Consider the following 19974-nt stretch of genomic DNA (forward strand, 5'->3'; position numbering starts at 1 on the left):
TGTGTCTGGGTGTTTATCTGCATATGCCCTGTACATGTGTGTATACCTTAAGTTCTGATTTCTTCCCCTGTTCACTTAACATTATCCTTTTTCCTTTTCTAAATATCATTAAAAGGATTATTAATTGCTAGATTTTATTCTATGGATATACTGTGTCAATTTAGTTAATATCCAGTTATTAGATGTATAATTGCCAGTTTTTGCTGGCAATACTTAAAATACAGTTTTCAGTAAATATAAATGATAATATCTTTGTATACAAATCTCTTGCAACATTTCTGATTATTTCTTTAGAGTAGATTTTAGAGATACAAAGGGCTTACCATATTGCCAAATGAAAAATATTTCTAGAAATAATGTTCTCATAATTGCATTAGGTGCTGCTTTTGAAAAGTAGAGATCGATATTTGGTAAGATGCCAGGTGATCTAAGACAGAGAAGTCCCTTTAGATTGTTGACTTAACAATGGTCACAGAGTATTTCATTAAACAGTCCTGAAGTAACCATATTGCAAATTGGTGATTAAAACTACCCAGATAACTTTGCAAAAATAGTAGAAAATGACCTTATGAGTTTTTTCTATTAAGTTCCTATTCAGTCAGTGGGAGGATAAATTTTTAAAAGTACAGTCTATTAATTAAAGACTTCTAGAATGGAGTAGTCTGTATTTCCTATTTCCTCTTATCTATCTCACACTTATACCACTTCCTGCTGTAATGTGAGCACTGAGAGTCTGTCTGCCCCATTCTTCTGAAATGGCTTGTGTTAAGGTCTTATTCATTAGAAATATTTTACTTTTTAGCCGACTCGAGTGTTGTGTTCCACTGAAATGGTAAACTACACTCTCTTTCTTGAGACCTGCTTTCATCTTGATCTTAAGCCACTTTCAGGCCGTCCTCATAACTTGTGTTTCTTTTCAGTTTCCACCTTGGGTTTCTCTCCTTTGTGCACCTTTGCAATCTGACTTTTACTGTTCCATCTTTGGTTTTCCTGTTTTCTGACTTCATAATTTCCCTTATAGTTTCATCATGTCCTTTGCTCGAATTATTACCATATATAGATGATGAAATCTACTTTTCTCCTGAAGTACTTTGTCCCTTTTGTGTCCAAAACTGAAATCTGTCTTCTCAAATGGCTTCTTATTGCCATTACCAAACTGAGTGGTGTTACCCTCTTAATCATAGAAGTCAGACTTGGAGAATCACACTAGATATTGTCCTCATTCTTAGCTACTACAAGTAACAATCGAAATTGCCTTGAGAAGTTCTGTGTACGTCTTAAATCTGTTCTTTCTCACTCTGCTGCAGCCCGAATCCTTACTGTTTCTCTTCTGGAGTATTAAGACGTTCTCATAAAAACGGATCTTCCCTGCATCACTTGTAACCTGCTCTTTAGCAATCCATCCTGTGTTCTGTGTCAGAACCACTGAAACTTCTCCCGGCAATTGAGTTGTCTTGTCTCTGCTCCCTCTGTGCTGCCGCATTATTGTCATGCGCATTGTTAGAGCGCTTCCCTCGTTTACTGTGGTGATTTATTAATATGTCTTCCTTACACCTAGATTATATCCCTTCTGTCTAGTCCAGTGGTTAGAAAATAGATAGGTAATGTTTTTTGAAAGAGTGGATGACTTAATTTTAAATTTTATTTGGGGAGGGACAGTTAGCTAAAATATTAATTATTGTCAGATTGACACATTGTAAACTATCCATTTCCTTTGGTGTCCATCTAGTAGTTTTAAGTTAGGACTTCACCTCTCTTGTAAGTTATTTGTTTGATTTTTTTCCAATGAGAACTGTTGTATTATTTCATTGTAAGTCCAAACTCTCTGTTTTAGAGAATACTAAGTAATAAATATTCAAATTTACAGTTTGTCATGCTTTAACTTCTCTAAATATTTTAATATACTTTTGTTTTTTCAAGTGTTTGCTGTTTTTCATTGTCAAACAGAGGTATTTTTTAACATTTTTCTAAGTTTTTACTTAGAGCATTTGGAAGTTAACTATTTTTGTTCTCAAAACTGAATAGACCTTGAAACAGACATGCAGAATAAACTAGTGCTTAGGTAAGCAATGTTATTAGATTTTTGGGAGTCTGTTTTTGTTTTCTGTTCAGTGCTTTAAAATTATAACAGGTAAAATATTCACTGGGAAGGACATATTAAAAGGATAGATATTTTGTAATAAGTTTTAGCAAAGAATGAATGATTCTATTTTATAAACATTTCATTTCACTAAGTTGATATATAATAACAGACAAAAATAAAATGCTTGTTGTGAACTCCTAAAGTTGGGAGAGATACCGTAGAAGGCAAATTTTGTAATTACTGATCTTTCAATAGTTTGGTCTAATTAAAATATTTATTTATGGTCCATTAATTTGTTTAACAAATATTTTTTGAGTGCTTAGTATATACGACTTGGAGAATACATCTGGGAATAAGGCAAGAGCTTGATCTCATGGAACTTATGTTTTAACTGGGGAAATGACATAAGTAAATAAAATATAAGGTAGTTAAGAATACTAAAAAGAAAATAAATAAGATTGATACACTAAAGAGTGCTTGAAGGCCTAATTTGAACCTTTGTGAGGAGATAGTATTTAAGTTTGGACCTTATGGATAAGAGCCTTATGCCCATTTGGGCAGAAAATCATGACATGAGGACAAAACAAATAGTTTGAAAGCCTTGAGGTGGGAATCTTCTTGGGCTGTGGTTGAAGTACAGAAAAGGGGAAAGTACTGTAGTAGAAAATTAGGTTGGAGAGGTAGCAGGAGCCTCTTCACAAAGGGCCTTGTAGGCTACAATTGGGAGATGTAGGTTGGGAGTTGGAAGATTTTAAGATAAACATACATGATCAAAAAGGCACTCTTGTTGCTGTGTGCAGAATGAAGTGTAAGGAGTCAAGAGTGGAAACAAACTAGTTTAGACTATAGTAACAGGTAAAGATTATGGCAGTTGGTGGTAGTGATGAAAGTGGTGAGAATTTATATTAAGGATGTATGTTGAAAGAGCAGTTAGATGAGGAGAGTGGAGAAAAGATGGAATTCTAAGAAATTTGAAAGTCTATCAAGGTGATAGTTTTATCAGTACAGTACAATTTTATGATTTAAACATGGCCAGTTTTTCTTTGAGTTGAAAAATGATGAGAGTTTCATTGGCGTGTTTCTCTAAAAACTGTTTTTGCAGAAAGCAGGTCAAAAACTGAGAAACTCGGACTTTGTTTTTATTTACGTTTCTGGAAAAGTATTAAACCATTAGAATAAGCGAATTTTACAACATCGCATTCTGGATTAGTTTTCTAAATAGTGCATAAGTGATTAACCAAGTTCATTTTCCCCTCAGATTAATGTCCTTCAATCAAAAAGGCGATCAGAAATCCTGAAATCAGTAAGATATTTATTGAAATGATGTTCTATATATGTTAATATGAAGTTAAATGTATATATTTAAGTGTTTAAGATAGCATCATATGTGTGTGTATATATGTTTGTTTATTTATTGACTTATTCAGGTTTATAATTAATCTTCTTAATGATGTTTGTATATTTCTTACATGTCACTAAACCACTTTTTTCATTTGTTTTATGTTACAGTTATTTATATATGTCTCATCCATTAATATATTCTAAGTTCCTTAAAGCAGACATTTACATATTTGAGATTGAGGACATAAATAAATAACATCATTTTATAGAATTTTCCCCTTAGGGTTGTTGATGATGTATCTGCTTTTTGGAATGCAGGTAGAAAACAAACGAGTTGAAATGTGAAGGCGTGAGAACAGTGATTTTCTTACTTGCCTTTTTTTTTGTCTTAAAGCTAACAAGGAGGTGGGCGGAGGATGGTAGTGGTATGGACACTATAGTCTTTTGTATTTTGAGACCTTAAGAAATAATTTCTCCTCTGATTTTGTTATCTGAAGTTTTTTTCCTTCAAGAGGTTTACTGAAATTGTTTTTGATCCTTGTCCCCACCTAGCTTTTTCCTAAATTCTGTTAATGTTTATGTTATTTCTTATCAGATGAGTACTTTATACTTCCTGTTTACATCCACTTCCTTTTCCAGATTGAGAGCAGTATGTATTATTTGTAGAAAATTAGAAAATAAAATGTATGAGGAAAGAATAAAAGTACTACAAATGCTATTACCAAGAGAGAACCACTGTTGTGGCTGATGTAATTTTTGTCTGTTTTATGTGTATGTGTGTGCCTATTTGTGTGTGTGCATGAACATTTTTATATACCTTTTAAAACTCTGTTTAATTTTTTTAAAGCAAAACAAAATAGGAATCATTCCTACATATTCTTCTGTAATTTTTTTGTACAAATACACTCCAAAATCATCATGTGTTATTAAATATTTTTTTATTTAATGATGACCTTTGTTGCTAGATAGAATTCTTCCTTGTGATTATAGTAGAGATGAGCAAACATTTTTTTGAAGGGCCTGGTAGGGCCATACTAGATTTGAGGGTCCATATGATCTGTGTTGCAATTGCTCAGCTGTGCTATTGTAATGAGGAAGCAGTCATAGACAGTATGTAAATGAATGGCATGATTGTTCCAGTATCAACGTGGAAGTTAGAATTTTACATAATTTCTATGTCATTAAGTGTGTCTTTTTTTCATTTTCGTTAACCATTTAAAAATGCAAAAACCATTGTTAGTCCATTGGCCATCCAAAAACAGGTAGTGGGGCTGGATATATTTTGTGGGTTACAGTTTTGACCTTGTTCAACTCAGTTCAGTCACTCAGTCATGTCTTTTTGCCACCCCATGGACTGCAGCATGCCAGGCCTCCCAGTCCATCACCAGCTCCCGGAGTTTACCCAAACTCATGTCCATTGAGTCAGTGATGCCATCCATCAGCTCATCCTCTGTTGTCCCCTTCTCCTCCTACCTTCAGTCTTTCCCAGCATCAGGGTCTTTTTGCAGTGACTCAGTTCTTTGCATCAGGTGGTCAGCGTGTTGGAGTTTCAGCTTCAACATCAGTCCTTCCAGTGAACACCGAGGACTGATTTCCTTTTGAATGGACTGGTTGGATCTCCTTGCAGTCCAAGGAACTTGCAAGAGTCTTCTCCAACAGCACAGTTCAAAAGCATCAATTCTTTGGTGCTCAGCTTTCTTTATAGTACAACTCTCACATCCATACATGACTACTGGAAAAACCATAGCTTTGACATGACAGACCTTTTTTGACAAAGTAATGTCTCTGCTTTTTAATATTCTGACCTTTAATATACCATAAATGAACTTTACCCATTAATGGACTTTTGAGTAATTTCCCTGTTTTTGACATGAAATGTAGCATTGTATAGTGATCATCCTAATGAATAATATGATTATTTCCTTCAGATAGATTAAGGTAAGCAAGCTTCCCTGGTGGTTCAGACGGTAAAGTGTCTGCCTACAATGCGGGAGACCTGGGTTCAATCCCTGGCTTGGGAAGATTTCCTGGAGAAGGAAATGGCAACCCACTCCAGTATTCTTGCCTGGAAAATCCCATGGACAGAGGAACCTGGTAGGCTGCAGTCCACAGGGTCGCAAAGAATTGGACATGACTGAGCGACTTCAGGATTTAAGCATTTATTGAGACTTTTAAAAAAGTATTGTGAAGTTATAAGTGTTACACAAAATTTTCACTAATAGTGTGTGAGAGTGAATATTTTTGCATATTTTACCAACAATGGGTGTTGATTTTTCCCACTCTACCCATAATTGAATAGGTAGAAAATTTCATCTTATTGTTTAATTTTGGATTTCTTTGATATAAATGAGTATGATTGTCTCCCTTCCCCTCCCCCCCTTTTTTCTTGGTCATTTATGTTTTCTGTTTATGTCCTTTGTCTCTTTTCCTGTTGGGATCTTCATGTTTTTCATGTTAATTTGTAACATCTCTTACCTATTAAGACTATTAACCCTTTGTCATATGCTTTTTGCTAGTTTATTATTTATCTTTTAATACACTTATTATGTATTTTGATGTGCAGGCATATTTTACATTTTTATGTACTTGTAACTATCCTTCTTTATATATAAATATATAAATTAAGCATAATTTTTAAAAATCATATTCACGAAGTTGTACAACTGACATTATCTCATTCCAGAATCATCTTTAAGTGAGCTTTGTCCTTTTGTCATTGCTTTTTATTTTATTGGTTTTTCTCTTTAAAAATAATTTTTTTTGAAGGATTCTTGAGTATTAAGGACCTTATGACCTATTTTAGATTTCAGAGAATTAAGCAGATTTTTGCTAAAAATAACATGGCTGTTCAGAGGATTCTTTCAGTCCTGTGATTGAGTTATTTAATTCAATGCTCAAACTACCGCACAGTTGCACTCATCTCACACGCTAGTAAAGTAATGCTCAAAATTCTCCAAGTCAGGCTTCAGCAATACATGAACCGTGAACTTCCAGATGTTCAAGCTGGCTTTAGAAAAGGCAGAGGAGCCAGAGACCAAATTGCCAACATCCGCTGGATCATTAAAAAAGCAAGAGAGTTCCAAAAAAACATCTATTTCTGCTTTATTAACTATGCCAAAGCCTTTGACTGTGTGGATCACAATAAACTGTGGAAAATTCTGAAAGAGATGTGAATACCAGACCACCTGACCTGCCTCTTGAGAAATTTATATGCGGGTCAGGAAGCAACAGTTAGAACTGGATATGGAACAACAGATTGGTTCCAAATAGGAAAAGGAGTATGTCAAGGCGGTATATTGTCACCTTGCTTATTTAACTTATATGCAGAGTACATCATGAGAAACGCTGGGCTGGAAGAAGCACAAGCTGGAATCAAGATTGGCGGGAGAAATATCAGTAACCTCAGATATGCAGATGACACCACCCTTATGGCAGAAAGTGAAGAGGAACTAAAAAGCCTCTTGATGAAAGTGAAAGTGGAGAGTGAAAAAAGTTGGCTTAAAGCTCAACATTCAGAAAACAAAGATCATGGCATCTGGTCCCATCACTTCATGGGAAATAGATGGGGAAACAGTGGAAAGTGTGTCAGACTTTATTTTTGTGGGCTCCAAAATCACTGCAGATGGTGACTGCAGCCATGAAATTAAAAGACACTTACTCCTTGGAAGAAAAGTTATGACCAACCTAGATAGCATATTCAAAAGCAGAGACGTTACTTTGCCAACAAAGGTCTGTTTAGTCAAGGCTATGATTTTTCTAGTGGGCATGTATGGATGTGAGAGTTGGACTGTGAAGAAAGCTGAGCGCCAAAGAATTGATGCTTTTGAACTGTGGTGTTGGAGAAGACTCTTGAGAGTCCCTTGGACTGCGAGGAGATCCAACCAGTCCATTCTGAAGGAGATCAACCCTGGGATTTCTTTGGAAGGACTGATACTAAAGTTGAAACTCCAGTACTTTGGCCACCTCATGCGAAGAGTTGACTCATTGGAAAAGACTCTGATGCTGGGAGGGACTGGGGGCAGGAGGAGAAGGGGACGGCTGAGGATGAGATGGCTGGATGGCGTCACTGACTTGATGGACGTGAGTCTGAGTGAACTCCGGGAGTTGGTGATGGACAGGGAGGCCTGGCGTGCTGCGATTCATGGGGTTGCAAAGAGTTGGACACGACTGAGCAACTGAACTGAACTGAATGTGAAAACTGATAAAGATGAGTGATTTTTTCCCCTCTGATGAATAGTTAACATATAGGAAAACAGAAAAAAATCTTAACCCATTAATGACAGTTTTGGATTTTTTGGAATGAATATAAGAAAATTTCCATATTGGCAGAGCCTGTTGCCTCATTTTATTTTGGTATTTTTGAGAAAAAAATGAGCATCCCCCTATTTCATGTTATGTTTAGTGATCTACAGGTTGTAAAGTGTTTGTGATTGTTTTAAGAGCTTCTTATATCACCTTTTAATCTTTTGATGTTTTATTTGTAATTTAAGATTTTGCCAGTGAGTTTGGTTGAAAGATACATAGATATTTTATAATGTACCTGGAAAGATGATGACGGTATTGAAAACTTGATTTTTTGAATTATTGCAACCATTTAAGAAAAATGATTCAGCTTAATTTTAAGTGGTTTGATATTTTGCACTCTGGTGAAATAATTTTTTAACAATACATAGGATCAGAATTAAAGTTTCAGAATATTTATTTAAGAATTAATTCAAAAATGGCGATAATTTTTTTCTCCTTTAGATGTTATCCTTTATGTATGCCCATTTGGCTTTCTTCCATCAAGGATATGATCTATTTAGTGAACTTGGGCCCTATATGAAGGATCTTGGTGCACAGGTAATGTACTGTACTTCTTGTTTTTGTGTTATATCCCAATATCTGTATTTTTTTTAAGTGTTTATATTTGACATTTTCACTTCAGGTATACAGTAAAATAATTTAATATGTTAGTGTGTATATACTGCACGATGATCATCACTGTATAAATCTAGTTAACATCGACCTTACATAGTTATACAATTTTTTTCTGATGAGAACTTTTAAGATCTACTCTCTTACCAACTTTCACATATATAATACAGTATTATTAACTATAGATACCATGTTGTCTTTGACATCCCCAGGAGTTGTTTATTTTACAGCTGGAAGTTTTGTACCTTTTGACCTTCATCTCCCATTTTGCCCACCCCCAAAACCCACCACTAGCAACCTCCAATCTGTTCTTTCTATGAGTTCTATTTTTTTTTTTTAATTCCACTTACCAGTTCATTGCGATCACACAGTAGTTGTCTTTCTCTGTCTGACTTATTTAACTTAGTGTAATATCCTCAGGATCCATCCATGTTGCAAAAGGCAGCCTTCTCCTTTTTCTATGGGTGAATAATACTGCATTGTATATTTATACCACATTTTTGCATTCGTCTATTAATGGACACTTAGGTTACTTTCATATCTTGGCTATGTAATGCTTCAGTGAATGTGGGTATGCAGATACCTTTTCGAGTTAGTGTCTTCATTTCCTTCAGGTAAATGCCCATGAGTGGAATTGCTGGATCATATTGTAGTTCTATTTTTATTTTTTTGAGGAACCTCCATATTGTCCTTAATAGTGGCTGCACCAATTTCATTCTCATCATCAGTACACAAGGGTTCCCTTTTCTCCACATCCTTGACAATCTTGTCTTCAAGATTGTTAGAATGACAGCCATTCTAACAGATGTGAGGGGATATCTCATTGTGGTTTTAATTTAGAAGTCCTTCATGATTAATGACTTTTGGTCCCTTGTTTGCCATCTGTGTGTTTTCTTGGGAAAATGTCTATTTAGGTCCTCTCCTCATGTTTTAATTGGATTTCTTTTTTTTTGCTGTTGCATTGTCTTGAGTTCTTTATATATTTTAGATATTAACCTCTTATGAAATATATGATTTGTAAATATCTTCTGCCATTTGGTAGGTTGCATTTTCATTTTGATGATGGTTTCATTTGCTGTGCAGAAACTTTTTAGTTTGATGTAGTTTGTTTGTTTTGTTGTCTTTGTTCTAGTGCCTGTATTTTAAAAGAGATTAAGCAAATTGGGAAATTTGACATTTAGTTTATTTAGTGCAAATCCCGTGGACGGAGGAGCCTGGTGGGCTGCAGTCCATGGAGTCACTGAGGGTCGGACACGACTGAGCGACTTCACTTTCACTTTTCCCTTTCATGCATTGGAGAAGGAAATGGCAACCCACCCCAGTGTTCTTGCCTGGAGAATCCCAGGGACGGGGGAGCCTGGTAGGCTGCCATCTGTGGGGTTGCACAGAGTTGGACATGACTGAAGCAGCTTAGCCGCAGCAGTGTAGAAGTTTGGTGTTTTTATAGCAGATTTATGTAAGTCCAGTGTGTAACCAAAAATGAGATTAAAGTTAAAGAATATGTTGTAGATAGTTATATAAGGGTACTGAGAAGAATTTTAAAACAAAGTGTTTGTTTTACAGTATACATAGCTGGATTTATTTATTTTGTTTGTTACATTTGGATTATTGAGTTACTGTCCTAATTGGTATTTTATTTTAGTTATAACTCTTTTTTTAACTTTCAAAGATATTTGCATTTTGCTATTTTGAATAATAAAATTTTATTTTAAAAGTATTTTTTTATTTATTTGGCTGCCCTGGGTTTTAGTTGTGGCAGGCATATGGGGTCTAGTTCCCTAACCAGGGATCAGATCTGGCCCCCTGCATTGGGAGCATGGAGTCCCAGCCACTGGACCACCAGGGAAGTCCCTGAATAATAGTAAAGTTTGGAATTTTAAGATTGAAGAACTCTAGGTAACTTTTTCATTTTATACACATGTAGACATGCATGAATTATATATAAGAGTATTATATAGAAATTTTGTTATGTCCAAATTATTTTTGATTATCTGATCAGAACTTCAGGCTTCCCTGATGGCTCAGTGGTAAAAGTCCACCTGCCAGTGCAGGAGACACAGGTTCCATCCCTGGGTTGGGCATATCCATGGAGAAGGAGATGGCAACCCAGTCCTGTATTCTTGCCTGGGAAATCCCATAGACAGAAGAGCCTGATGGGCTCCAGTCCATGGCGTTGCAGAAGAGTGAGACACAACTGAGCAACGAAACAGCAATAGCAACAATCAGAATTTCATGTTAAATCTGTTCCCACACATTCTATTTTGTTTACTGGTGAGTTTTCTGGATTTCTATCAATTTTCAGTTGGTTTTCTTTCTCAAAATGGTTCAGATTACTTTTTCAGGAAAGGAATTAAGGATGAAAAATAGACTTTAGAGAAATGGGGAAAAAGTAAGAGCAGAATGATAATTGCATTCATTGACCAGAAATAAATACAGTGCGTGTGTGTGTGTATGTTTGTGTGTGTTGGGCTATTGTGGGGGAAAGGTGGTATGTAAGGTATATGTCACGAATTATAGAATTGCTCTTCCCTGCCTCTACAGAGCTTAATTTACTGGAAGAAAATAACAGGTTACCACACTATTAATCTCTGTGCTAAGTGCCCTATCTGGGTTTATAAATTGAGATTAGATTTTGTTTGCATGTGATAGAAAACCACAAACAGCAGGAGCTTTAAACAGGATAGAATTTTATTGCTTTTATGTAAAATCAAAGGTCTAGTATAGTGCTCACTTAATCTGTAGGGACCCAGGCTTATTATATCTTTGGATTCTGCCTAATGGTTCAGAGTGGTTTATCAGGCTTTAGCCATCATAACCAAATTGTAGTCAATAGGATGGAGGGGGAAAGAAAGATTTGTTCCCTCTCTTTCAGCGTAGTTCCCAGGGATTGTATATGCCGCTTCTGCATATGTTCCATTGTCCCACTGCTGCTGCTGCTATTAAGTCGCTTCAGTCGTGTCCGACTCTGTGCGACCCCATAGACGGCAGCCCACCAGGCTTCCCCATCCCTGGGATTCTCCAGGCAAGAACACTGGAGTGGGTTGCCATGTCCTTCTCCAACGCATGAAAGTGAAAAGTGAAAGTGAAGTCACTCAGTCGTGTCCGACTCTTCTCGACCCCATGGACCGCAGCCTACCAGGCTCCTCTGTCCGTGGGATCTTCCAGGCAAGAGTACTGGAGTGGGTTGTCATTGCCTTCTCCCAGATTGTCCCACTAGCTTCAAGGAAAGCTGAGAAATAGTGTTAATGCAGGTAACCGTGTTAACCTACTAGAATTTGGGGATTTTGTTGTTAAGAAAGGAAGAGAGAATGGATATGGGAGATAGATAGCTGTCTCCACCACATATGTTACTGCAACATATAAGCAGTATATCCAACCCAGATTTGGGAAGAAGACAGGACCTTCCTAGGCCCTTGGTGTGTGTTAGCTGCTCAGTTGTGTCCAACTCTGCTACCCATGGACTGTAGCCCGCCAGGCCCCAGGCTCCTCAACTACTACTTGAAAATCCATGGAATTCTCCAGGCAAGAATACTGGAGTGGGTTGCCATTCCCTTCTTCAGGGGATCTTTCCTACCCAGGGATTGAACCCAGGTCTCTTGCATTGTGGACAGATTCTTTACCATCTGAGCCACCAGGGAACTAGCAAACATTAGATTTTACCCTCATCTTACATTAAGTATAATATCAAAAAATGCATTGGATTGTAGTTGACTGGTGTCAATAATTGTATATTTTAACATTTTAATTTCAGTTTTGCATTTTTTACCCTCCCAGGTCTCAAGTAATTTTGCACATCCCTGAGAAGCATCTAAACTCTAGTGCCTATAGTGTTTGGCCTGGTTGGAGGTGCCAGTTTATGGTATCTGGAACTAGGGTCATGGCAATAGGGGTGGAGATAAATAGATAGACTTGAGGAATATGTAGTCAATTCGAGAGTGGAGGGACATGAGAAGTTTAAATGTATTTAGTTTGGGAATAGGACATCTAAGTGGGTGTATCTAGAACTCAAGAGAGAAACATTTAAGAGTCAATAGTATATAATTGCTAATTGCAGTCACAGGAGTGTGTGAATTGAAGCAAGGAGTTAACAGATGTTTCAAAAACATGAACCTATTTTAAGAAAGATAAGTGACCAAGCACCATGCCTAATACTTTTAATTTTGAAAATTAAGGTCAAAGTCCACAAGTGTAAAATAAAAGAGAATTTGACTTGGGACAGATCCCTCAGAATGACCTACTTTTAAGAAATGGCTAGGTGAGAGGGCTCCATGAGAACACTGATGGGAGAGAGGTGGAAAATCAGGAGACTATGGTAGCAAAAGACAAGGAAAGAGTGTCTCAAAAAGATGTGGGTGGTTGTCAGTTCAATGACTGGAAGGAAGGTTGAGTAAACCTAGGACTGAGAATTGCCTCTTAGATTTAGCAACAAGAAGGTTGTTTGTTACTTCTGTCAGAGTTGAGGGTCTAAGAGGTAAAAGCTAAATTACCATGGATAGATGAATATGATATGGGCAAGTGGAGAACAGGGAGAGTTTTTTAAGAAGTTGTATTGTGAAGGAAAGAGAGAGATAAGTTGGTAACTAGAGAGGAGTGTGGGTTTTAGGAAGATTTTATTTAAGGTTTTATTCTATTTATTAAATTTGCACAAATTTAAAACAAGTGGGAATGGGAGAATTTGAAAAGCAGAAGAAGTATTGAAATCTGAGGTGGTAGGCGTGGACAAAATTCAGAACATAAGTACAGGATTGGGGGCACCTGGTTAGTTATAGGAGTCTATTAACCTCATATGTGCAGTACTAATAGAAACACGGGACACATGCTGCTTTGCTCCAGTTCTCTTCTTGATCCAGGCAAGGAGGATCCCGTAGAAGACAGGACGGCCAGCCTTTGCATCTCTCCAACTCATTCGTCCTCCAACACTTCACCGTGTTGAAAGATATCTTTTTCTATATACGTTTGCCCTAACAGAGGGAGAGGAATTTTCTCTCTTTTCTGAGTGGGATACAGTTGAGAAATTTACTCCAATTTGACAATTTACTACCATCACTGACATTGTAGTACTGGTGTGGAAGGTACATGCATACAAGTTTTTATATATCAGTTTGAATCTTGGAAGTGCCTTCTACTGCAGTTCAGCCTGAATGTATGAAAAACATTTATATGTCATTCAGTTAAAGGCTATAAAACCAGGGTATAATGATTATTTCACTCATTGACTATAAGAAACCGTTGAGGACAGTTTCTTAGTGCAGCGTTACCCATTAAGTCAGTGTGACCTGTCACTATGGTGTGTATGGCTTAGGTCCAAAAGTGGAGTAGTATAGTTGCCATCTAAACAAAGTATTTTGTAGTAGTGATAGTTCTGTTTCCATGTATTTTCTTTTGGTTCTTTATTATTATTCAGTGAGATTAAGATTCTGTGGCCAGAATTAGTCTCCTGTGGGGAAAAGAAAAACCATTTGTGATAGAGAGTCAATAAACATCACATAGTCTTTTAAGAAGGGCTTTTTCAGTTTTGTTTTTAAAGGCTATCAGTGAAAGCATCTTTCTCCATAGTTTGTTGATATTGACATGTATAGCTATTTATCACACTTTAGTCAGTTCAAGGTGATGGGTATTCAAAGATGAAATGATGTACATCACTGTTTGGAATAGTAGACACACCTAATGGAGTATTTTATTTACTTTCTTTTGAAAATTTTATTTTATATTGGGGTGTAGCTGATTAACAATGTTGTAATAGTTTCAGGTGAACAGTGAAGGGACTCAGCCATATGTATACAGGTATCCATTCTTCTTCAGTCCTCCCTCCTGTACAGACTGCCACATAACATTGAGCAGAGTTCCATGTGCTATATATTAGGTCCTGTTGGTTAATCATTTTAGATATATTTTAAATATATTTAAATACAGCAGTGTGTACGTGTCCATCCAAAACCCCCTAACTATCCCTTCCCCTGAAAATAAGTTCATTTTCTAACTTTATGAGTCTCTTGTAGTATTTTAAACCTAATTGTTTGTTACTCCAGCAAAGAGGAATTCAGGAAACTAGTACTTTTGTAATAATACTGGCAATCAGGTATTTCTCTTCTGATGAAAGGAACAAGAATGAAATGGGATTTTATGATTTCATAAGTTTTAAAAAATTTTTAAAGAAAAATTGATGATTTTATACATTAACCTAAGGAAGGAATGACTTCTTTCCTATTTTATTCTACTCCACTCTATTTTCTTTCTCTTTTATCTGTTGTTATTTTTTCTACCTTTTAGATTTTATTATAATACTAGGAAGCCAGCTTGAAAGCATCATGCATCTTGAGTGATTGGAAGTGTCTGTTATGTTGAACTTGTGAGTGCCAGCACACACTAAATTAGCTGCTAGATTTTGTTATTTGGGGAAGAAAAATCACCAATATATCTTCTTTCTGTCTTTGATAGTAACTGCTAGAATTGCTAAGCGTATCAGCTGCCACTTAATCTAGAGTCATTCTCCTTAATTTAAGGAGTGAACTCGTTATCATTGTTGTACCCTAGGCAAGGCCACCTGTCACAATTGCTTGACATGTGATTGTTCTCAGAAACATTTTCCCTAGCGGAGTTTTAGACATTCTCAAAGAGGATATGAAACCAGAAAAAAAAGAACTTTCATTTTATGGTTGTAGCCAAATGCCTTTTTAGGTAAACCTAAGTTGACTGACTTACTTGGAATATGATTTTTGAAAAGTAATTGTATCTTTCTTTTTCAACTTTTAAGTCTCTCTTACTTACTCTTTTATTTTTTTTTTGCAGTTGGATCGACTGGTTGTAGATGCAGCAAAGGAGAAAAGAGAAATGGAGCAAAAACATTCCACCATTCAACAAAAGGTACTTGAGGGGAGAAGTTAGAGTAGATTAATTCCCTTTTTACACAATTTTTTGGTTATTGGTTTCACCAAGGTATCACATTGAAATAAATCCTTTGAATTGCCTTAATAATTAAATTGTATAGATGAACTCTTCCTTTTTTTGTAAACCATAAAATATTTTTCCAGTGTTGAGGTATGTATTTTATTATTATTTTATATAAAAATATTTGAGAGCCATGCTCTTGAACAAGTTTATAAAAACGTCAGTCCCTTAGGGCCTTAACTGATTTAAAAGTGGCCCTTGCGTGCTAAGTCAGTTCAGTTGTGTACAACTCTTTTCGACCCTATGGACTATAGCTTGCCAGGCTCCTCTATCCATGGAATTCTCCATACTAGAATACTGGAGTGGGTTGCCATTTCCTTCTCCAGGGCATCTTCTTGACCCAGGGATCGAACCTGGGCCTCTTAGGTCTTCTGCATTGGCCAGTGGGTTCATTACCACTCGGGCCACCTGGGAAGGCCCCTAGAGTTTAAAATGCTGCTTATAGTTTCAGTTAGGATATCACCAGGGCTTCCCAGGTGGGGCAAATGGTAAAGAACCCACCTGCCAGTGCAGGAGACACAAGACATGTGGGTTTGATCCCTGGGTTAGGAAGATCCCCTGAAGGAGGGCACAACAACCCACTCCAGTATTCTTGCCTGGAGAATTCCATGGGCAGAGAAGCCTGGCAGGCTACAGTCCATAGGGACGCAAAGAGTCATACATGACTGAAGCGACCTAGCCTGCATGCACGCAAGATATCACCAAGCCCTGTAAAATGTGTGTGTGTGTTTGTATGTCTGTATGCAGGGTAGCAGTGGTTGACGGAGGGTAGGTGGAGGTGAACAGAAGTTGGAGAACACCGAAGCACCTGTGTGTGTGTGTGTGTGTGTGTGTGTGACTAGGAATTTCCAGTTGGAGAACACTGAAGCGTGTGTGTGTGACTAGGAATTTCCAGCTGCAGTCACTCTGTGGCAACACTTACCCTCTCAAGTGATGCTGAAGTTTCACTTGCATTTCTTGTTAACTTACCTAAGCCTAGGTAAAGTAATATCTGAAAAATATGTATTTAAAAATGAAGATTTAAAAAAAAGATGTAAATGTGCAACCAGGTTCTATTTCTGTGTGCTAAAAGCTTTGAATATGATATACCTGGAACTCAGTATAATAGTATTTTATACAGTCATCAATGTGATCTTTTTTGTAAGTATAGTCATCTGAAAATAAAAGGATAGAACTGGCGGTTGAATGTGTGTAAAAAATATGTGAAAAGATGTCTCTGTACTTAAATGGCAGAGCAGTACCACAATTATGAGTGTGGTTTCCCACGGGGAGGCTTATCCATCCCTCTCCTGCAATTTCCCCAAGTGTGGGAAACATGACTGCATAAATTTTGGTGTCGGGGGATTGCCATCACAACCTCCCTAAAAAGACAAAGAAAAAAGATGTCATCTAGTATTGCTTTAAGAAATCTATCCTCTTGTGAGCAGTCAAATCAACTTTTGTTATGGTTTATTTAGAATTTAAAATGCCAGTAAACTAGATTTAATATTGAAGATGTCAGTGAAAAAAAAAGTGAAAGTGAAATCAGTAATTAAAGTTAAATTTTTTTTGGTGATGGGTTGTTAATACTCAAAGAGAAGCATTTTTTTTAAAAGGGAAAGATTTTTTATGAGATAATGTTTAATTTATTTCTTCTAGTTATAGTCGGGTAAGACTGCCTCCATGTTTTGTTTAAAGTTGAATCACTTTTGGTTGGATAACTTGTTTTAATGACATTACTATGGAAAGATTTTTAAGAATTGGGACCAATCATTTTTAATTAAAATGAGAGGTCATGATATTTAGAAGCATGTTTATTTGTTTAAATTGAATTATTTAATGAATATTATGCATCTTTTAATACCTTTCCCTAGTGTATGTCAGTGTCATACTGAATGTCCAAGAGTAGTAGATTATTAAATCTGATTAATGAATTAGATTTTAAATAGTGGTCAGTTATTGTTTTCCTTAAAGAGAGTAATGCTGTTTTTGCTTATTATGAATACTTAATCTTTTTTTTCTTTGCCCTTAAATGCTGACCCAAGGCTGCATTACAGGTAAAAAAAGGAAAAGACCTAATCAAACTAAAAAGCAAGGAAAAGTCTGTCTAATGTAATTATTTAGATTTTTTGGAATTGAAATCGATCAGTTGAAGAAACATTGGTGCGGTGCACATTCATGTACATGCCTTTTGGATATGTGCACGCATTTCTGATAGATTTAGACCTAAGAATAAAATTGCTGGGTCATAGCATGTGTGTGTGTGTATATATATGTTCAGTGTTAGTAGATAATGCTGTTATTTTTCAAAATGTTATACCATTCCTAGTAAGCAGGACTGTGTGAGAGTTCCCGTTGCTCCTTGCCACCTCATCATATTATGAGAGTTTTCAATTTTTTGCCTATTTTGGTGGGTAGATATGGACATTTTGTGGTTTTAATTTATGCTTTATCACTAATGCCCTTCTGCGATGTCTGTTGGTCATTTGGATATCCTCCTTGTTAAATGTCTGGCTAGTCTTTCTCCTGTTTTTCCATCAGGTTATCTAACTGTTGATCATATCCTCAAATATTCTAGACGTTAGTCCCCCTTTGAGGTATATACATTTAAAATATTCACATAGTGTTAAAAATATCTTTTCTGTTCGGTGCCTTTTGTGTCCTTCCCAACCCACTGGTACTGCTAAGTCACTTCAGTCTTGTCCGACTCTGCGACCCCATAGACAGCAGCCCACCAGCCTCCCCCGTCCCCCGGATTCTCCAGGCAAGAACACTGGAGTGGGTTGCCATTTCCTTCTCCAATGCATGAAAGTGAAAAGTGAAAGTGAAGTCGCTCAGTCGTGTCCAACTCTTAGTGACCCCATAGACTGCAGCCTACCAGGCTCCTCCGCCCATGGGATTTTCCAGGCAAGAGTACTGGAGTGGGGTGCCATTGCTTTCTCCATTCCCAACCCAAGATCACAACAATGTATCTCCTGTAAACTCTTGTTTTTGTGCATGCATGCTAGGTCGCTTCAGTTGTGTTTGACTCTTTGAGACTCTATGGACTGTAACCTGCCTGTCCATGGGAATCTCCTGGCAAGAATACTGCAGTGGGTTTTCATGCCCTCTTCACAATCCAGGGTTTGAGTCTGTGTCTTTGGCAGGAGGATTCTTCTTCCCACTAGCACCACCTGGGAAGCTTTGCTTGTTTTATCTAGGCCTTTAATCAGTCTGTAATTGTGTGTGTGTGTGTGTGTGTAGTTTGAGGTAGAGATCCAGTTTCCTTTTATTTTCACATTGGTAGCTAAATGATTTAGATTCGGTTATTAAAGTTTGTTTTCCCCCAACTACTCAGTGTTGTATACTCTTTTGTATAGGACATTTCCATACATGTGAGGTCTGTTTCAGACTCTCTATTCTGTTTCATTGGTCTTTTTGTCTTAATTATACCAGTACCATGCTATCTTAATTATTTTAGCTTTATAGCGTATCTTGATAATCTGACAAAGCAAAGCCTCCTTCCCTTCTTCAAAAGTGAATTGCTAAAGTTCTGTATTTCCATATAAATACAGCAGCTTTTCAGGTTGCATAAAAATAGCTTTGCATTGGATCTGTGAATGGATTTGGGGAAGAATTAATATCTTTATTTTAAATGTCTTCCAGTTCATGAGCCTTGAATATTTCTCTGTTCATTCATTTTTTTAGATATCCTTCATAAAATTTCATTGTTTTCTTAATCTTTTTGTAGGTGTATTTCTAGATACTTGTATTGAAAATGTTATTGTAAATGTTATCCTTTAAAAATATATTTTCTCACTGTTTACTTTGGTTGTATATTAGAATAAAATTTGATATTTGTGTGTTGATTTTTTTAACCAGTAGTAGTCTTTTTAAGCTCTCTTTACTGCTACTACTACTAATATACCTCTGAATTCTTTTGGATGTGTACAGTCACATCCTTTGCAAATAATCCTTTCCTTTTGGTTTATCTTGCTGGCTAGGACTTTCAAAATAATCTTGAATCAAAGTGCTTATAGTGGTCCTTCTTGTCTTGCTTGCAATTTCAAAAGGGAAAATTTCAGTTGAGTCCCTTCATTGTCTTGACTTATATTCCTTGGGCTCCAGACCAAAGCTTCAAGTTCTCCTGATGAGACAAGCTCCTGATGTTACAAAGAAATCTTTGGAATGTTGCCAAACTCGATTATATCTATTGCTGACTTAATTTTGTCAGCATAATTAAATAAATTATAGCTCCAAATAAATTTTAAATGAAGGAATTAAAATTTCCTTGATTTTTTTGCCCCAAAGTAAAAGCAGAAAGAAATGTAGCAGTTTATTTACAGATTATTTCATTTGATTATTTTGGATGATCATGTCCTTCACGATTAAGTTTTGAGATATATCAGCAGTGTTTGAGTGTAATTCTGAAGTGTGCCTAGTTCCTTTTCCCATAATCATGGACTCTCAGATTTAGAAAGATCTTACGTGATTATCACTCTGCTTCTCCTCCAGTGCAGAACCCCTGCATTCCAGTATTCTTGGCAGATGGTCATCCAGTCTCTACCAAAATCTTTCTCAAGATGGAAAGTCTACTCCTCTCTAATAGTATAGCGTTCTAATTTTGCTTATTGGTCCAGAAGTAATTTTGAAGTTTCAGGACTGCTTTTTAGAGTTTTCAATTTGGAGATCACAATGATTTTTCAGTTTTGTTGAAATAACTTTGG

At 36.5% G+C, this 19974-nt stretch overlaps 1 protein-coding gene across 6 annotated transcripts in view; it reads left to right on the forward strand.

The window, feature by feature from the left end:
• The window catches only part of ACAP2 (ArfGAP with coiled-coil, ankyrin repeat and PH domains 2), a 161870-nt gene that overhangs the window by 103319 nt on the left and 38577 nt on the right, over nucleotides 1–19974 (forward strand). For 4 of the 6 annotated variants that reach the window (XR_001917891.1, XR_001917892.1, XM_018046482.1 and 1 more), the window contains exons 7-10: nucleotides 3342–3386; nucleotides 8171–8266; nucleotides 15131–15205; nucleotides 17314–17325. Coding sequence is in view for 4 of the 6 variants with exons in the window: in XM_018046482.1 (XP_017901971.1) it covers nucleotides 3342–3386; nucleotides 8171–8266; nucleotides 15131–15205; nucleotides 17314–17325 (228 nt within the window). In the remaining 2 variants the exon portion in view is untranslated. The remainder of the gene's footprint in view (nucleotides 1–3341; nucleotides 3387–8170; nucleotides 8267–15130; nucleotides 15206–17313; nucleotides 17326–19974) is intronic. The other 2 variants (XM_018046486.1, XM_018046496.1) reach the window with 1 other exon arrangement.

The sequence above is a fragment of the Capra hircus genome, chromosome 1 (genome assembly GCF_001704415.2).
Source record: "Capra hircus breed San Clemente chromosome 1, ASM170441v1, whole genome shotgun sequence".
In the NCBI taxonomy this organism is placed as follows: Eukaryota; Metazoa; Chordata; class Mammalia; order Artiodactyla; family Bovidae; genus Capra; species Capra hircus.